The following is a 19,659-nucleotide window of genomic DNA, read 5'->3' as shown; positions in this document are numbered from 1 at the left end:
CCCATTCCAATGGCCAGACAGAAAAAACATTGCATTAAGCCATTAGAAATCGACGATCGGGCTCGATATATGGTTAAATATAGCAGTAGGCTTACTAGGCTATCGATTTTCATAGATGAGTAACATCTACGTGACTTTACGACCCCGTCACTCTAAACTGTTCTGATGAAGATAAACACAGTGAAGGCGGTGCGTAAAAAGGCACATCTTTACCCGCTTGTGCTGCACTTCTCAGAGGCGGAGTTACACGTCCCGCTGCCTCCTGATGCTGCAGCCATTTCATGAAGTGAAGGAGGCTTTCCTTCTATAAAACAGCAGATACCGTGAGGTCCCGGACATGAATTCATAGATCAAGGCAGACTGGTTTACTCTCCTGTTTTGACAATCCGGTGCCTAAACAAATAGATCTACACCCCTGGCCGACATGTCTTTAAAATGAAGTCCGAGTTTGAAATATGTCTCAAATAATGTATGCACTGCCATTTCCCCACATTAACATAACAGTCTGCAATTAAACGGTTGTCTCCTGCGTGCTCCACTTCCTACTTGGCGCACCGGTGACTTTCTCGTGCGCACGAGAGGCTGAGACCATGAGCCGCCGAATCCCTCAGAACATCATAAAAGCCATTTTCAACGGTTTGGTGAAAGATTAACTAGGCTACTGGATGAAATAATATGACAGGTATAGGTGCGAAAATTAAAAATATTATGATAAAATATTTTTATATATTTATAATTCTGTAAATATTACGATAAATGATAATGACCGGTGGGGCTCCTCCCCCACTGGCTTCGTAGTGCACTGATAAATTAGGCTAAGCTAACCTGTAGCTGCTCCCTCCACACTCGCAACAACTTCATACAGACCTAAATACAGCAGCTGTATTCGCCACACAGGAAACACACATTTAAAACGGGTTTGCCTGCCGTTTTTGTGTACACAAGCATTCATCAATGGTTCGGAAAGTGGCGCTGTACCTTAATAATATAAAGGCTTGTATTTGCGTGCATTTCCTGTTCGGAAAGTGGCGCTGTACTGAGAGTGGAGATGTCCTGAGATTAGCGCCTGCAGGCTCCATGGACCTGTCAGCTCCGGACTGCGCAAAATGCGTACACGAAGCGCTACGTCATGAACGCAAGAAATCTACCCTCGTGGGGGCGCGCTCATGTGATTGGCTTAGAATTGAGGAGACATCTGATTGGCTATAGATAGAAAATTACAAGTACGAGCCCATATTTTCCAGGCCCGCTAATATGACTCCTGACATGCAGTGTTTTTGTCCCCTGATTTTCAGCATCGGATCAACACCGCATTTGAAATTCTTCATTTTTTTTTCTACTTACAAACTACTCTCTGTGTACTAAAACAAACTGCTCCTAGGGATGGGTTAAATGTCGCTGTGTGCATGTATGTGTGAGAGTTAAAGAGGGTTTCATCCTCTGATTCTAAGCCTGAACTTTTGTCTCATCTGTAAAACCCCAATGCTTAAATATAATTCTCCACAGTTCTCTGTATTGTAAGGTAATGCCAGTGTTGTTTCCTTATTTCTCCAGGTGAAATTCAGTGAGTTAACCATCGATATGTTCCGCATGCTTCAAGCGTTGGAGAGGGAGCCTGTGAACCTGGCAACACAGACCTCCAAGCAGGGGGCGCTGGTGAGTGTCAGGTCTGAAGAGAGTGCTCTTGGGAGGCTGTGTTCAAACAACATAAAGAGAAACACCATTAGCTAAAGATTCATCTGTCTTACTTTCTGTTATATTCTCACAGAATATATGGATACGCCTTTTTTATCAAAAGCCTCTTTGTGATTGGTTCACATACAATGACATCAGTGTGTGTGAAGTTTGACTTCCTGCCAGACAATAAAGCTGTATGTTGAGGTATTTAATAAACAGAACCGAACGTTGTGTTCCGAACTGCAGGGTGACCCAGGGCCCCTCAGCAGAGTGTCCCAGGGCCCCTCAGCAGAGTGTCCCAGGGCCCCCTCAGCAGAGAGTCCCAGGGCCCCTCAGCAGAGAGTCCCAGGGCCCCTCAGCAGAGAGTCCCAGGGCCCCTCAGCAGAGAGTCCCAGGGCCCCTCAGCAGAGAGTCCCAGGGCCCCATGTCTATCTGCATTCTGAGGATACATCCCTCCCTTTGGCCAATGTTTTTTCTCCTCATTCTATTTTTACTGAATGAGTGGGGGTTTGAATACACTACATTTTAAAATGTCACTTCCTCCCCCAAAAAAATAAAAACTAACAAATACATTAATAGATGAAATACATGAATTTACAAAAGAACAAAGTTGATGAAAAATGGTTGAAATCAAATAATATAGCATCCCCACTTATACTCAACTGTGGCCGATGGTGTCTGACTGATTACAGATTATAAACGTGAAGAACACCCATTTCCTCCAGAAGACTAACTATCCTGCCAAGCATACAGAAATGTTGGAATGAAATTTGAACAGTAATTTTTGAAAACCTTTTCCCACAGGAACCAAATGAGAAGCCAGCTAAACGGGAAAACCCTCACAAGTATCTGCTGTACAAGCCCACGTTCAGCCAGCTGTATACCTTCCTGTCTGCCTCTTTTAAGGTCAGTGTTCGCTCTTCGTAACCTTCTGGGTTAAATACTACTCCAGTTAATGGTCTGTGTTCAAACTTACAATATCGCCACGATCTGTCACGTATATTCACCACATGATACGCTATATATGCAGGTTATTATTTAGTTTTATTGAACGTTTTTTTACAGCTGGGGGGAGATTCTCATAGTTAGTAACAATATTTAGTTATTATTCTTTTATTTTAATATAACAATTTAATGTCAGCAGTGAAAGTACATTTAGCCCTTCCATCTAAAGCAGTGCTTCTCAAAGTGTGGTCCGCGGACCACTGGTGGTCCGTGAGCGCCCCCTAGTGGTCCGTAAGTATATTGGTAAAATTTCACATTTGAAAGAAATACATTTATTTAGGTTTTTCGCACTCTCGTGGGAATATCTCCGCAATGGAACAAGCTTAAGTTTCACTTTCGATTGCATGTTATAGCCCAGATAAACACCTTCATCACACATGTTGCCACTTGTTTGTACCATTTTCAGGGGATTTGTAAAAAACGATGTGTTTTTGGATATTTGTGGAGTTAGGTGGTCCGCGAGTGTTTTTTTATTGGTTAGGAGGTCCTTGGTATGAAAAAGTTTGAGAAACACTGCTCTAAAGTATACTTAGCGACATTATCTTTTCTCTCATTGCCCTCATGTTTAGGAATTGCCTGCCAACAGCGCTCTGCTCGTCTACCTGTCAGCGACCGGAGTGTTCCCCACCGGACATTCAGATTATGAAGGTAACTAAATGAACACAACTCATAATCTTACTTATGTGTTCTGAAATTTATAAATACAAATGTATATTTTAAACATAATGTTAAATGATATATCATTCACATTGGCAACTTAACAGGCAAAGGTTGTCTGAATGGGTGCGTTGTGTTATTCTTGGCACAGCATTCAGCCTCTGAGCTGCGTCCATAGCAGACAGGCTACATCGGAAAATATTGGTTTCATGTTTTGCTCTTTCCGACCTTATCAAACACAATTCACTTTCTAATAATGTCAATTGAAAAGTTGCTGCAAAAATGTAGGAGGGGTCGTTCCTCCCTCTTATAATTATTATTTAATAAAGACTGCAATTGCAAAAGAAGTCACTGATGATAAGAGATTTAAAAATAAATGATGAAGCCAATAATGTCATGTATTCCATACGTAAAGTCAGGAGGCTGTACTTGGATCTGACCGTCATGTAAAGCAAAGCTGGTTCTCCTGGTTGACTTTGATACCACTTAATGGTCAGGTAGTTTAACAGAAGTTTACAAAATGTTACGTTGTTGTACCTTAAAGCTGGGGTTTAATTACCTCGTCATATTGTACCTCAAATGATCTGGGAGAAAGCTTCAATTCTACATCTTTCTGCTCTTTTTAGTCTTTAGACAAGCTTACACTCAACAGGGCATTTGACCAATCACGGGTCATTGCAGAAAGAGGGCAATCCTATTGGATGTTGTACACATGCAGATGTGCAGCATGTCCCTTCATATGGGGATAAATAGTTAATGATTGTTTTGACTGTTCACTGTAACTGAAGGCTCACAGTTACAGTGAGAACGGTTCATCTATCATCAACATGTTCTCTCCATGTCTGAAACCCTTTCCTGATATCGTAGCGCTAAGTCCTGTAATCACAGAATGTTATCTCCCAAAGGTCTGCCAGAAAACAGGAGGGTTATTCTCATAAAACCGCCTCTCAACTGTATAACTGTGACGCCCATTCCAACGCATCAACGTCTTTAAGAAGCAATCGCTGAGTAGATAGCGATGTCTTATCGTGTGTTTCATGTCTTGTTCAACGTGTCCTGCAGGACCATATGACTTTGGAGGAGTTCTCACAAACACAAATCGAGACGTGGTGAACGGAGAGACGGTGCAGAAGAGGAATCAGGCCCAGAAAGAAATGCACTGGTGATTATTGATTTGTTTTATAGATGTATTCTAATTTTTAAAGATGTTGATTTAGAAAAGTTGAATATGTGTCCATGTTTAAGAGAAGAATGCTGCTTTCGACCTAATCCAAGACTACATTCTGTTTGATGTTGGGACTAAGTCTAAATCCGGTCTGATTCAGTCGGATGTGTGCTGCCCACACTCTGTGTTCATGATAGTGTTAATGATATAATAGAACCACATGTAGCCAGCAGAAGCTTGCTGACATGTACCTGTTGTGATGTTGCAGCCTTCATCCAGGAGACTTATTCCCTTTCACCCGGAAACCACTTTTTGTAATTGTGGATTCTACAAACAGCAAATCCTACAAGGTGCGTAAACATGTTCCGACTGCTTCTCACTTACCTGAGACACATGTTTAGATTCAGTGTGACTTATCATCTTATAAGCTACCCCATAAAAGCTCCTGACCATTATCATGTGTTTAAGTTCCCTTCAGTATCAGAGTACTCCAGTGAAGTGGTCTTCACATCCAAGTGTACCCTACAAACAGGATTTGCTTATAGATCATTGAGCATACTTTCAACGGTATCAATTAGTCAAGTATGAACCAATGGAGGCAAAGAGACCCACGGGGATAAGTTGAGCCCACAGCCAGCCCACTGAATATGTGCGTTATTGCACTCCCTGTTCACATCCACCGAAGCCTCCATTTGATGATTCTCTGAATGTTTATATTTTTGGGTTGGGGGATTAAAAACCCTATTGTGTATATGAATGGATGATCTGACCCTAAATGTATATTCTTATAATGAATCTGACTTGTTGTCTTTTGTTTGTCCTTATAGCACTTCACTAATCTGTTTGGCCAGCCTCTGGTGTGCCTCCTGTCTCCTACTGTATATCCCAAGAGTGTGCAAGGTGTGTGTCACTCTGCATCAACACTTCCCTAAATTATACCTGTGATATACTCCTACTGTCAACCACTCACATGAACAGGGGGGGGGGGGGGGTGCCTGTATTACCACTATAGCATTCAATGCACAGGATATCCTTGTGCATCTGATCACATGTTGCAGTATGCAAGCCAGGCAACGCTTTTCTGATTCACCATCCAATCAGAAATGCGTCTACAGTATGAGCAAGAGGGTCGAGATTCCAGACACAACAAATACATTAGTTACATCACATGACATGTCACTTGTCACTCAGCACTGTGGACGATCCCCACAGGAGCACTTTGGGGGGAAGTGTCCCAGGGACACAACGACATGCTGACTGCAGTGGGGTTTGAACCTGTGCCCCCCTGACCCCAACACCAAGGCTCTATCCACTGCGCCACACGCCTCCCAGTTACATAACTTAGTTATCAAACCTTATCTAGACGATTGAAAATGTGTTAAATGTAGACTATTTTCAGCAACTGATTAATCGTGCTCTGGTGATTGAGTGAAAACAACTACAGCGTGTTCATGGTGGTCGACAAAGGTACAAATACACAATATAAAGCAGGCATTTGATATAAGTTAACAAAAAGCTGACAGTTTGACATCATTGTAATGAAATACACACCGTATAAAGCAATCAGCCCTTACGTGCTAACATACGCCTTGGTTTTCCATTTGCACTGTGCTCTTATTCTTACGATGTATTCACATTGTTAGGTGGACCTTTATGTGTAATTGCTTTCACTTAAATGGGCAAGCACATATAAATATTTTCTTATTCATTTTTATATTTTTAACCCATATTTATTCTATTTTGCACCGATAATACTGTTATTACACCATAACACCAGCGTGTAACACCAATATATTACACAATTAGTACACCAGTATTGCACTATTATTACACCCACTTTACACCTTTGTTTTTACACCCATATTACACTCTTTTTACACCATTACTGCACCCATATGGCACTCGTATAACATCAACATTACACCTTTTTTATACCCATATTATACTGTTATTGCCCCAATTTCACATCCATAGTATGATTACGGTGCACCCATGTTTCACATTGCCACAGAATGATATCCCACAGAATACAGAAACCATTTAAAGGTTGCCTATTATGCAAAATGCACTTTTTGATGTATTGTACACATAAATATGTGTCCCCGGTGTGCAGGAGGCTCTCAGTGTCAGAACATACAACCCTCTCTCTTTTGCTCCGTACCAACATCTCTAAAAACGGGGGTACAACGGAGCTGATCCAGAGTTGCTGAGAACTTGACATCATTACTAAAATGTGGGCTGGCTTTACGTTGAACTCCCGCCCACGTCCCAACCTATCGTCCCCATATACAGTCGCTAGCTGAATCCCCTCCCTCAGCTGTGTGTCTGTGTGTTCAGCAGGATGTCTACGGGAAGGACTTAGAGTAAAGTTGTTATATAAATAATACAAACAATGGCTCTGTTCTGGTGGTAAGCACTGAATAAAGAACATGTGCTTTATCAGAAACAATACGCAACCTGTGTTGGAAGTAATATGGTCTGTTTACATTAGCAAGCATCGCTAACACTCAGAGCTAACGCTGTACTGGAGAGAGTATACGTGTAAAGAAGCCGGATATAAAAGGTACTCACTCAACTTGTGGTAAACCTGTGAGAGAGAAAGTGTTTGAGCTCCACACTGTTTCAGAAATAATGCTTGATGTGGTTTGGAACAGAATATGGCGTTTAATCACGGCAGAGTCTCTGTGTGAACGATGGAGGGAATATGTGTGTGATGTACTGTTTTCATGTGTGTGCCCTGTTCAGATCAGTGTCAGCGGGGCAGTCTGTTCACTCTGTTCCTGTACAGCCCGCTGCTGGCCTTCTCCTCGGTGTGCGGCCTGAGCAGTGTGCACCGCGGCCTCTGGGAGCGGGCGCAGGAGTTTCTGCATAAAGTCTACCATGACATCGGGCAAATGATAACTCGATCACGCACTATAGGTAGCACATCTCTTTCATTCTCTTGACATACTAACAGACATTAAATAAAAGAGTCGACCAGGAAAATGTTTGAATTGAATAGCTTGTTTTTCTAGTGAAACATGAGTTAGTGAACATATAATACATAGTATTTGCAATATAGTATTTGTCATATTTTATTTTATATGACGATACTCCATTTCTTACATATTTATTTTGTGTGTCAATATTGTCTTTATTTTTATTTTGTTTGAATAGTCTTTAAAAAAGTTAAAATAGCTTCTATATTAGTACAATTGTTTTGCTCCTTTCTTCCATGTCTTCTTTCCGTGTCTTTGTATGCACAATTTACACCAAATGAAATTCCTCGTATGCTAAACCTACTTGGTGATAAAACCGATTCTTCACCAGCCGTGTCCCCGGGTCCAGGGGGACACGGCTCTTCCTTTCCCATTGCTCTCTCCCCTTTTGACTTTTTAATCCCTCTGTCAACTAATCCATGTATCAATAACTAGCCCGAGCACTAACTGAGTTACGTCTCTCACCGTCTCTACAGATCAAGCCTTTTTGCAATTCTTTGGTGACGAGTTCCTCCGGCTGCTCCTGATCCGCTTTGTGTTCTGCTCCGCTGCTCTGAGGCTGCATAAACTCTTCCGGGTGAGTCTCTGTGCTGTGCGTCTCCTCGGGAAGTTTCATCGTTTGTTTGATGCCAAAGGCTGCCCCTCTTTTCGGACACACTATACATTTAACCCACACTGATGCACTCGTCAGACTATTCAGAGCAAAGTGCATCATGGCATTTGGAGAACCCTCATTGCAACTTTGTTTGGTTTTAAACATTATTAAACACAATACATTGTATTTTCACTTATAAACAATAATAAAGGAGTGTATGTTAAAGAGCATGGTATATTTTGGTGACAAAAGTACTCAGATCTTGTACTTGAGTAAAAGTAGAAGTACCAGAGTGTAGGGATACTCTGTTACAGTAAAAGTCCTGCATTCAAAATGTTCCTCAAGTAAAATTACAAAAGTGTTGGCATCAAAACAAAGTAAAAGTACCAAAAGTAAAAGTAGTCATTGTGCAGATAGAATAATATATAAGATATGTTTTATAATGATTGATCATGAAAGTGTTCTCAAAGCTGGTGAAGGTGCAGCTAGTCTGAAGTACTTTGTAGACTGCAGGGTAGCTGCACTAAAGTCTGATTCAACACTTGATTATATTTCACATCATTCATCCACATCTGTGAAGCAGAGATGGAGCACTCGAGTCCCGGACTCGCACTCGAGTGCCGATTTTCGGGACTCGTGACTCGACTCGGACTCGTGCACTGATTGACGCGACTCGGACTTGGACTCGTGAATTATCACGTATGCTGACTCGGACTTGGACTCGTGAATTCTCGCGCAGGATGACTTGGACTTGGACTCGGACTCGTGAATTATCGCGTAAGCTGACTTGGACTCGTGAATTTTCCCCCCCACGATGACTCGACTCGTACATTGACGCTCCGACTCGGACTCGGGCAAATTTTCTCTGGAGTCTGATGTCCTCTATCCTGGCGTGTGCACCTGCGAGGCGAAAACTTTACCATAGGAAAATATTGGCATACAAATATAATCACTTCTCTAAAAGGTAACTCATTTTAAATATATATATATAAATATATATAATATTAATATTAGTGTAACGTCCGAGGTGTTAAGGCTTCAAAGATACTTCTGTGTAACAAAAACTCAGGAACTTAGTACTTTTTGGAGCGTCCCAGATAGCGCCTCCGTTTATTATTGTCGAGTCACACCACGCTCTCCTTCACCACTCCAGGACAGACTGCGCATGCACCTCTCAACCCAATGCTTACATTAGTAATAAGCTTTATATTTGTATAGCACCTATTACAAGAATTGTAGCCAAACTGGCTTCACAGCAGTTCAATAGACACATTAGTATAGCATGACAGGATAAAAGCAATGTAGAAGAGCTATAGCTACATTTCAACACATACAGTGGGGCAAAAAAGTATGTAGTCAGCCACCAATTGTGCAAGTTCTCCCACTTAAAAAGATGAGAGGCCTGTAATTTTCATCCCAGGTACACCTCAACTATGAGAGACAAAATAGGGGGAAAGAATCCAGGAAATCACATTGTAGGATTTTTAAAGAATTTATTTGCAAATTATGGTGGAAAATAAGTATTTGGTCAATAACAAAAGTTCATCTCAATACTTTGTTATATACCCTTTGTTGGCAATGACAGAAGTCAAATGTTTCCTGTAACTCTTCACAAGGTTTTCACACACTGTTGCTGGTATTTTGGCCCATTCCTCCATGCAGATCTCCTCTAGAGCAGTGATGTTTTGGGGCTGTCGCTGGGCAACACGGACTTTCAACTCCCTCCAAAGATTTTCTATGGGGTTGAGATCTGGAGACTGGCTAGGCCACTCCAGGACCTTGAAATGCTTCTTACGAAGCCACTCCTTCGTTGCCCGGGCGGTGTGTTTGGGATCATTGTCATGCTGAAAGACCCAGCCACGTTTCATCTTCAATGCCCTTGCTGATGGAAGGAGGTTGTCACTCAAAATCTCACGATACATGGCCCCATTCATTCTTTCCTTTACACGGATCAGTCGTCCTGGTCCCTTTGCAGAAACACAGCCCCAAAGCATGATGTTTCCACCCCCATGTTTCACAGTAGGTGTTCTTTGGATGCAACTCAGCATTCTTTCTCCTCCAAACACGTCTAGTTGAGTTTTTACCAAAAAGTTCTATTTTGGTTTCATCTGACCTTATGACATTCTCCCAATCCTCTTCTGGATCATCTAAATGCTCTCTAGCAAACTTCAGACGGGCCTGGACATGTACTGGCTTAAGCAGGGGACACGTCTGGCACTGCAGGATTTGAGTCCCTGGCGGCGTAGTGTGTTACTGATGGTAGCCTTTGTTACTTTGGTCCCAGCTCTCTGCAGGTCATGGACTCGGTCCCCCCGTGTGGGTCTGGGATCTTTGCTCACCGTTCTTGTGATCATTTTGACCCCACGGGGTGAGATCTTGCGTGGAGCCCCAGATCGAGGGAGATTATCAGTGGTCTTGTATGTCTTCCATTTTCTAATAATTGCTCCCACAGTTGATTTCTTCACACCAAGCTGCTTACCTATTGCAGATGCAGTCTTCCCAGCCTGGTGCAGGTCTACCATTTAGTTTCTGGTGTCCTTTGACAGCTCTCTGGTCTTGGCCATAGTGGAGTTTGGAGTGTGACTGTTTGAGGTTGTGGACAGGTGTCTTTTATGCTGATAACAAGTTCAAACTGGTGCCATGAATACAGTTAACGAGTGGAGGACAGAGGAGGCTCTTAAAGAAGAAGTTACAGGTCTGTGAGAGCCAGACATCTTGTTTGTTTGTAGGTGACCAAATACTTATTTTACCAAGGAACTTACCAATTAATTCATTACAAATCCTACAATGTGATTTCCTGGATTCTTTCCCCCCCTCTGTCTCTCATAGTTGAAGTGTACCTAGGATGAAAATTACAGGCCTCTCATCTTTTGAAGTGGGAGAACTTGCACAGTTGGTGGCTGACTAAATACTTTTTTGCCCCACTGTATGTCCACGAAGGTTAATACATGAAGACTTGTGACTCAGACTGGACTTGGACACTTCTTAGGGGACTCGGACTCGAACACAGGTAATGATGACTCGGACTCGACTCGGACACTCCTTGGGTGACTCGGACTTGGACTCGACTCTCCCTTGGTGACTCAGACTTGGACTCGGACTCGAAGAGTGGTGACTCGAGAGTGACTTGGACTCGTGAATTGGTGACTTGACTACAACACTGCTGTGAAGTAACTAAAGGTATTACATACATGTAGTGGAGTAAAAGTACACCATTTACCTCTGAACTGAAGTGGGGTAGAAGTACAAAGTAACATAACATTGAAATACTCCTACTGTATACCCAATACTAAGTCCCTTAGAATCGTACTTAAGTACAGGGTTTGAAAATAATCTACTTAATTACTTTACACCACTGATCGTGGACTATCACTGATATGTTCAAATTAGGGCTGTCAAGTTAACGCGTTAATAACAAAATAAAAAATTAACGCCACTAATTATTTTAACGCGATTAACGCATGTGTATTTTTTTTCCTCGGCCGCCCGTAGTTTCAGAGCGCATCGAGTTTAAAATACCATTTGCTGACAGCCCCGCTCCTGCTGTCTGCTTGCGGCAGACCACACTTCCACGCTCACCGGCAGGCACCGACTGGCCATCTGGAGGACCGGGAGGGTGTGTGTATGTGTGGCATTGTTGTTGTCTGGTGCTAGCTAGCTGCGCTAACTGATATAAGGAGCTGTTTAAATTAAAACAGAGGAGCGACATTTCGCCACAACTGCGCCGAGCACTTGACTTGATGCAGGAAGCCAGACAGTGGGACATTGTTCGAAAAGTCAGCACACTCATGATTGCAGCAACATGATTGCAGCGTCCAGGCAGCTCCCGTTCGAGCATATGCCTTGAGTTGCACATAGCTACAACGATCCAACACACACACACACACATATACACATACACACACGCACACACAAACCCCATTTGTATTGTATGAGAGAGGTTCCAGGTTGAATTGAGGCGAATATTTGTAATGTTCAGAGGTTGTTGTGTTTAATATTCATGAGAATATTTCTCATTGTTCAAATGATAATAAACACACATATAAAGCATATTTGTCCACTCATATGTTGATAAGAGTATTAAAAACTTGAAAAATATTCCTCTAAGGTACATTTAGAACAGATAAAAAAATGTGCGATTAATCGCGATTTAACTATGGACAATCATGCGATTAATCGCGATTAAATATGTTAATCGACTGACAGCCCTAGTTCAAATACTACATTTCTGGTACCTTGAACTTCAGTAGAGACCTCCGTCCACAGTAGAACTCCCAGCAGCTAGGAATGACAGCAGAGCTTCTGTCAGTGTCTGTCTAAGACAGGTTTGTTTCTGTGTGCTTGCAGGAGGCCCAGAGCTTCCCGGAGTCCTACCCTGAGCTCCCGAAGCAGGACACAGTGGAGAGCAGCCTCCTACAGAAGCACATTTTGGAGCTGGCCACCATGCTGGACGTGCAGAGCTTATTTTGGGATGATTCACTGGAAGCATACTAACATCTTGTCACCGGGCAGAATGGCACCATGTACATACAGACTCACTGCGTGCCAGCGCCCTCACAGCTCTCGGTTTGTTCTTCTTTTCTTTTCTTACAGGTAATGTTCTTTAGCATAAACACGCTAATGTCTTGCATTTAACTGTGGGAGCAAATGTGGTGCAACATTAATGTTCACATGGAAAAGCCAGAGAATATGATGTACTATACATTTCCCATTTTGAGTCTCGGAATCATCTCATAAAGCATCACGTAAGACGTCAGTGTGAATGAACAAGTGAGAGGCTGCAAAGGCTGTTCTCCCCGTCAAAGTGTACAGTAACAATCTGTAGCCTCTAACAACATCAGATCATTGTTGCCAGTTTTTTCTTTTTCTTATAATATTTATGAATGTTTATTAGAGTGAAGGTTGGGACAGCCTGTGTGACTTTATCTATCTAAAGGCTGAGCAGAGAGAACAAAAGCCTTCACTGCATCTGTGAATGTGAACAACAAGAATAATGTTAGCAGATTAATCGCACAGAGGTTGGAATTTAAAATATTTCACCAAAAATGTGTTTTCCTGGTATTTGCCAAACAGCTGTTGAACAGCTTCACGTGTAGCAGGCGGGGTGCATGAGGTTCTGTTGTGTGTTGGAGCTCCCCATTATTGTAAAGATATCACACTCTCTCTGCATTAACTAGCATCCCATTTATCACCTTTAATAGAAACTGGGTTGTTATTGCTTTCCCACATCACTGTGCTGTGACTGCATGCTCAAAGACAAAGAGAGGTTTCCATTTAGTTGTTTTTATTCCACATAGAATGACCTCCGCCTTTGAGGATTTCAAATGGTTGTAAGTTTAATGGCATGAGGCGCATTCACACCGCAGTACTTTTCATGAGAACTCTTTAGTTCTCATGAACTAAGTACAGATCGCGTTCACACTGGAATAAGTCCCTGGGGGAGGATTAGGCAAATGAAGCCGCTGACGTCACTTCTTCTTCTTCTGCTTTGGGTTTACTGGCAGGCCGCAAACCACTTCACGGCGTACACTGCCGCCCAAAGTCCCCGGCCGGAAGTCCCCGGAGTTGGGGAAGGCTTCAGTAGAAGCTGCTGGGAGTCCCAGCAGCTTCTACTGAAGCCTTCCGAGTAAATCGCCAGAACGCCGACACCTCCTCATCTCCACCGCTCCCATGTTTTCTTTTGTGCTGCCATAAGTTAGTCTCTCTGCGTTTCTGTGCTGGGCTAATGCTAATGCTAATAATGCTAATGCGAGGGTAATAAAATGGCGGCTTCACAAAACTTTTTTGGAGTTTTACGGGGCGTGGTTTGCAATCCGCCCAGCCAATCAGAAATATAGCTCTTTTCTCACAAGAGAGCCCCACGAAAGTCCCTGCTCTCTCGCATGCTCTCTAGCAGGGACTTTCGTGACGGTAAAAAGGTTCTCATGAACTAATTTTAGTACCGACTCTTTTTGGTGTGAACGCGACAAAAGAGTTCTCACGAACCTTTGTGGGAAAAGTACTACGGTGTGAATGCGCCTATGGGGTTGGGAGGGAAATGGAGCCAGTGCATGTGTTGCATGCGCCTGTACATTTTGTAGTAGTGCCAACACATGAAGACAATCTAGTTGAATAGCAGATGAGATGAAGGAAGGTAGAGTGGTATGCACACCATCATTTATTCTCAGTCAACATGCACCTTTCTGTTGTTACTTAATGACACCACACACCTCTGAGCTAAGTGATGAAGGCCTCCACTCATCTTCCTCCTGCAGACGGGCTACTCTCCTGCCGCTTTACCTCCCATTAGATTAGATTAGATTCAATTTATTGTCATTACACAGTACAGGTACCATGTAACGAAACGGTTTCTCTGCATTTGACCCATCCTAGTGATAGGAGCAGTGGGCTGCCATTATGTACGGCGCCCGGGGAGCCGTGTAGGGAACGGTGCCTTGCTCAGGGACACCTCGGTAGCACTTGGTCTTTCCAGGACTTGAACTGGTGACCTTCCAGTTGCCAAGCCAAGTCCCTATGGACTTCGCCACCACCGCCCCCCCATGCATCCACTGCCTCATGCTGACAGACGCTGCCACCTTAGTCAGGAACTGGTAACACAAAAATGGAATGTAGTGATAAGAGAGGAGCCCCGGCTGAGGGCGGTAACTTTAATACTGTTATAGCATGTTCTCTGTGCCCCACCACATCAGAGTGCTTGTTTGTAGTTCCAACCAGACATTATTTTAGGACAAGTGAAGCCAGTATCTACACTGAAATAAATGAACTGTTGACTTTAACTAAATGTATTATGTCAACAGATTTAAACTGCAATAATATTACATTTAATTGAAAAATATTAGGTTCAACTTAATATTATTGCTTTCAACTAACCTAATACAGTTATGTGAAATCTGTTGACATAACGCATTTCATTAAAGTCGCTGTTTGAGTTTTGTCAGTGCAGTGGATCATACAGAGACACTGCAGCGCTCCGCCCGCCGCCATGGTGGTACTGTGGGAAGTGTTGAGATCACTGAGGACTGACATGGACCACTGGAAACATCTTATTACACACTGATACTGTTACTTGTTCTTAGTTATGGTGTCTTAATTGATCAAGGACCAGACATACACACAAAAAAAAGAGGAGATGATTTGTCAGATTTAGCTTTTAGCCAATTTCCATCTTCAGTCCCTGGGCAGGAACACACAAAACATTTACGACATAGATTCTTTCACGATAACCATTTTAAAGTAGACCAAAGCACATATAAATACCAGCACATTTATCAGTACATCCAGAATATTCATTTGAACTTGTTCTTCTGCTGATGCTGTGCGTTCAGACCGTGCACTTCCCCTGGCCCAGCACCTGTCCTCTCACTCATTGCTCTCTCCCCGAGCAGCCACTCGAGAGATATTTATTGAGCACTGATATAAAAAGTATCAAATCCCAGAATGTTTGAGCATACAATCTCAGACAGACAGAGTGCCCCCCAGCAGAGACAGAGCAGCCTTTGGTTCCCTACTGTGTTCTCTGTTTGACTTCTGTTCTGCATTTCAGTAGTCAGCTGTCACTCTGACACTCGGCTCATGGGAGGATAGGAGAGCCGACAGAGCGGTGCTTCCTTACTTCAGTGCTCACTGGAAACCAGAAGAATCTCCACAATTGCCAGATACATTTTTCTAAAGAAAAGCCATCCCGGCGACTGGCAGGGTCTGTCAGCACGATTCTGTCCGTACTGTAACAGTTAGAAGGAGATTTCAAGCAGTGACCAGATTTACAGGAAATAGCTGATTTGCTGAAACAAATCTTAAGAAATCAGAAGATTTAGGTGAAGACAAGGAATTAAAAAAACTACGATCATACTTTCTGGATGACGCCTTGCCTTTAGTGCCATTAGTAGGGCCAACGCGTTGCTTTGGGTACCAGATATCTAATGATCATTTCCCTTTAGCATAAAGGATAAGGCTGTTCCTTTTCTAAGTCCAAGTTCATCAGTCCCCTCTCTCAAAACGTCTCCTACCCCGCCTGTTCCTCAAGCCCATCAAGACCCTAATCTTTAATTACATTTGTGTTTGTAAGATCTCATAACATCTCTTAAACACCTGGTCTCTGTAGTGTTTAGTCCATGACTCCTAATGTACTACTAGGAACTAGTGGGTTAGTTGAGGACCACTTTAAGAGGAGCATTCATACCGCAGTGCTCCGGTGAGCGTTCGCTCAGCAGGAGAGGAGGAACATGTTTCAGGCTTTGGATACGCAGACCACTGATTCCTGTCAACAGGAACTTCCTTTGGTTTCTGTCTTTTATGGGATTAATAGATAAAAAGCCTCGTCCTTTCAAACTTCACGTCTTTAGCCTGTAATGGGTCTTAGAATAGCTCAAAGCTGTCGGTGTGTAACATATTTTTCTCCGGCACTACTCCGTCTGCTAGCTAAACTGTCAGGCTTCTCATTTGGATGGACAGTTTCACAGGTGTGAATTCTGATCCACACCCAGGTCGAGACCAGCTGAAGCAGAGTGTGTGGGGGGGTTCTGTGTGACAGCGACAGGTCAGAGTGAGGCTAACTGAGCGCAGCAGGAAGTAGCCACGTCCGCTGGTTGGGATTAAGATTTATGAATTGTCTGTAATGTTAACAGAACGCTATCTTTCAGTGTGTACTATATTTATTGACATGGTTGGAGGAAGGCGATGTTTTGGCACAGATGTGTTTGTTCAGTATTTAGTAAGTCTATAAAATGTGTGATGAAATATGAAGTTGAACTTAAGGAGCAGCAAAACGTCAGAGGCCAGTTGGTTCTTCGGCCACTTTTCTAAATATGTTACATTCCAACGTTCCAAGGACTTGAAGAGAGGCAGAGGAACACTGCTGCACTTTCTCCATTTGACATTAGTCTGGGAAACTGAGCCGTTTCTACACTTTGTTCTTTTGTATTGTAATATCAACCTTCACATTCCCTTGTGTTGACAGTTATGACCATATATTGTAAGCTTGCACTTTACTAAGTTGAATATTGTTATGATGTAGTTGTTGTGCTTTAAGGAAAAGGAAAAGAATCCTTCCATGTGAGAGTTCTTCATGCCAGCCGTCTCACCGGGACCTTTTTTACAGTTTAACTCGTCTCCGTGATTTCAAACATTTCACGAGCTGTCACTTTTGAACAGCCTCTGCCTGAAATGTGTCAGCGTGTTGGCTGGTTTCCAAAAAGTTTTGAATATGCAGCATGTTGAGCTCCATGTGTGGAAGCAGTAGAAATCCTTGTGCTGAATAGCCAGCGGTGCTCCAAACCATGCGTATCATGTTTTATACTCCATTCTGAGGGAATACCAAGAACATGCACATGTACATGTTCGGACAGGAGAAAATAAGAAATGTCATTTAAACTGTGAAATATGACAAGTTCGTATGTTAAGTCTCAAACACTTGTGTTTATATGTTTATAATGTTTTAATGAATGGTGTGTTCCCTGAACTCTAAAATATAAAAGATGTGTCCTAAAGGCACAAAATAAGCGTTATTTAATGGGAAATATCCCAAACAGTGAAGTGACGCTGTACTCCGATCAGTAATATGACGATAAAGGTTTCTGTTGACACCGTATTGATGTCTTCTGTGCTTCATAATTAAATCACAACCATAACCACTTAATTTATTATGTAGCACCAGTGTGGTCACCCGCTAAGAAAAAAGTATGACAGTGAAATTGCTTAACAAGGATTGTTTCTTTCCTTGTCTGTGATGTGAGATACCCAGCAGCATGCGGTGCAGTGGGTGTGGTCAGGTGGCAGACTGCTTCACGTCCTGTGTTTATCAGAACATTACACAGTCCTGAAGCTAATGTGTGTTCACATAGGACCAAGATATTCATTTGGGAAAGCACAAAGTAACAAGGTATTTATTTTTGTGACTCCACTATTCTTGTGAACAAATATTTATGTCCAAAAGCAAGATATTAATTTATCTAAACAAGAAACCAACATTGGCCCAAAAGATGAACAAGATAGCTTGAGCGATCGACATATAAAGATATATTTAGATAACTTGAATATGATTAATGATCATATGCTAACAAAATATTTACAAGTAAGCTCGTGTGATCAACATTGAATTGTGGGAATAAGATATCACAACATGGTTGATCTTTCTGTGTTTGGTGGCTGCTCTATAGCACCACAGAATTCATATCTTACTCATATGGAATTAAGAAGCCTTACGCATGGTGTGCGCTGACTCAGCAACATGTTAGGCTTCCTGCAGCCACAGCCTGGACCTCGCACAGAGCAGTTTACAAACAGCCACTTAAGATATATTTGTGCCGATTCATGTAATAACCTGTTTTTGCCTTATTGGTTAAGAATTGCTTTTTTTTGTTGAGATTTTGGGATATCAAATATACCGACTTCCGTTCCTGGACCCATGTATGGGTTTGTTGTGTTCTATTCCCGTGCTTCACAGATCAAACTCCGATAGACCGAGATGACCTGAGTTCAGCTACAATAAGGTTTCTTAGCTCCATGGAAGAGAGGCAGGACAGACAGTACTCATTAACCTGCAGTCAGAGAGGAAGGAAGTCAACGTGTCTCTGACATGGACCACAAGCACAAAGCCCCCCGCTCCACCTACCGGAATGGAGCGCACGTTGACTGGGAACACCAGTAACTGCCCACTGATCAATCCCCCCGCCCCAGATGTGCAGGGGTCATTTCTATCATTTTGTACCTGTGTATAAATGTCCAAAAGATGGGTGCATCCTTCCTTAACAGGAATATGTGTGACTTGCTTATTGTGATTTTCAGTCAGTGTCAAAATGTCAAATGTGTTTTAAAAACTCTGTTTAAAAAAAAAATGCACCGATGATTTCTCTGTGAGCAGCATGTTTGTTTAGAATAGAAAGTGCCAAAGACTGGTTTACTCTTGCTTTCCCCTCTTAACAACCAAGATCTTTTTTAATGTGTTGCCAGAAAGAGCCAATAATCAAAAAATAAAAACATTTGGCTTCATAAAAGGAACAGTGAATGTCTTCATTGTGGGACTGGGAAGTATATATAACACTGCTTTGTTGCATTTTGTTTATCGAGAGAAGTTAAACACATGTACTAATCAAACATCAAATATCCGCCACTGCCTCTGAATAACCCTTTCCCCCTCAAGCGAGACTGACGTGCATCTCAAAGACTATTTATTTAACCAAACGTTTTCAAACAAACAATAATGTCCAATTTCAAATGCAGTCTTTTCAACCGCCCAGTCGTGTTCGCAGGACCGCCTTAATGCACGGGCTGACCTGGGCTGAAGCCCAGGGGCCTACGGAGATCGGGGGCCTATCATGAGCCAATAATTTAAAAAGAAATTCAAATATATTTTTTTCGGGTGTTTTTTAAAAATGTTAAATAAACAAAGTCTTGTCTTTCACAATATGAAACTTTTATTTCCAAAATCACACAATAAATACATTTTTGAAGCTTGTAAAGGGACGATGACAGCTCTCACTCGCAATCTGCTGTTCCTCAGCGCCGCCCCCCTCCCTCCGCTGACATTATGAATGTAAGGCGTATAGTAATCATAAGTAACACGGCAGGGTCCGTTACAGTTTGTT

General features: G+C 42.4%; 1 protein-coding gene across 2 annotated transcripts in view; it reads left to right on the top strand.

The window, feature by feature from the left end:
- Window positions 1-19,068, top strand: part of scai (suppressor of cancer cell invasion) — a 38,046-nt gene extending 18,978 nt beyond the window's left edge. The window contains exons 9-18 of one of the 2 annotated variants that reach the window (XR_011644194.1): window positions 1,555-1,656; window positions 2,482-2,583; window positions 3,252-3,330; window positions 4,402-4,501; window positions 4,773-4,854; window positions 5,332-5,404; window positions 7,250-7,423; window positions 7,959-8,059; window positions 12,425-17,954; window positions 18,519-19,068. Coding sequence is in view for 1 of the 2 variants with exons in the window: in XM_034096056.2 (XP_033951947.1) it covers window positions 1,555-1,656; window positions 2,482-2,583; window positions 3,252-3,330; window positions 4,402-4,501; window positions 4,773-4,854; window positions 5,332-5,404; window positions 7,250-7,423; window positions 7,959-8,059; window positions 12,425-12,571 (960 nt within the window). In the remaining variant the exon portion in view is untranslated. Of the gene's footprint in view, window positions 1-1,554; window positions 1,657-2,481; window positions 2,584-3,251; window positions 3,331-4,401; window positions 4,502-4,772; window positions 4,855-5,331; window positions 5,405-7,249; window positions 7,424-7,958; window positions 8,060-12,424 lie in introns of both variants that reach the window. The other variant, XM_034096056.2, reaches the window with a different exon arrangement.
- The last annotated feature ends 591 nt before the right edge of the window (window positions 19,069-19,659 follow it).

Source organism: Pseudochaenichthys georgianus, chromosome 12 (assembly GCF_902827115.2).
Source record: "Pseudochaenichthys georgianus chromosome 12, fPseGeo1.2, whole genome shotgun sequence".
Taxonomy (NCBI): Eukaryota; Metazoa; Chordata; class Actinopteri; order Perciformes; family Channichthyidae; genus Pseudochaenichthys; species Pseudochaenichthys georgianus.
This window is presented reverse-complemented; position numbering and strand designations above follow the sequence as displayed.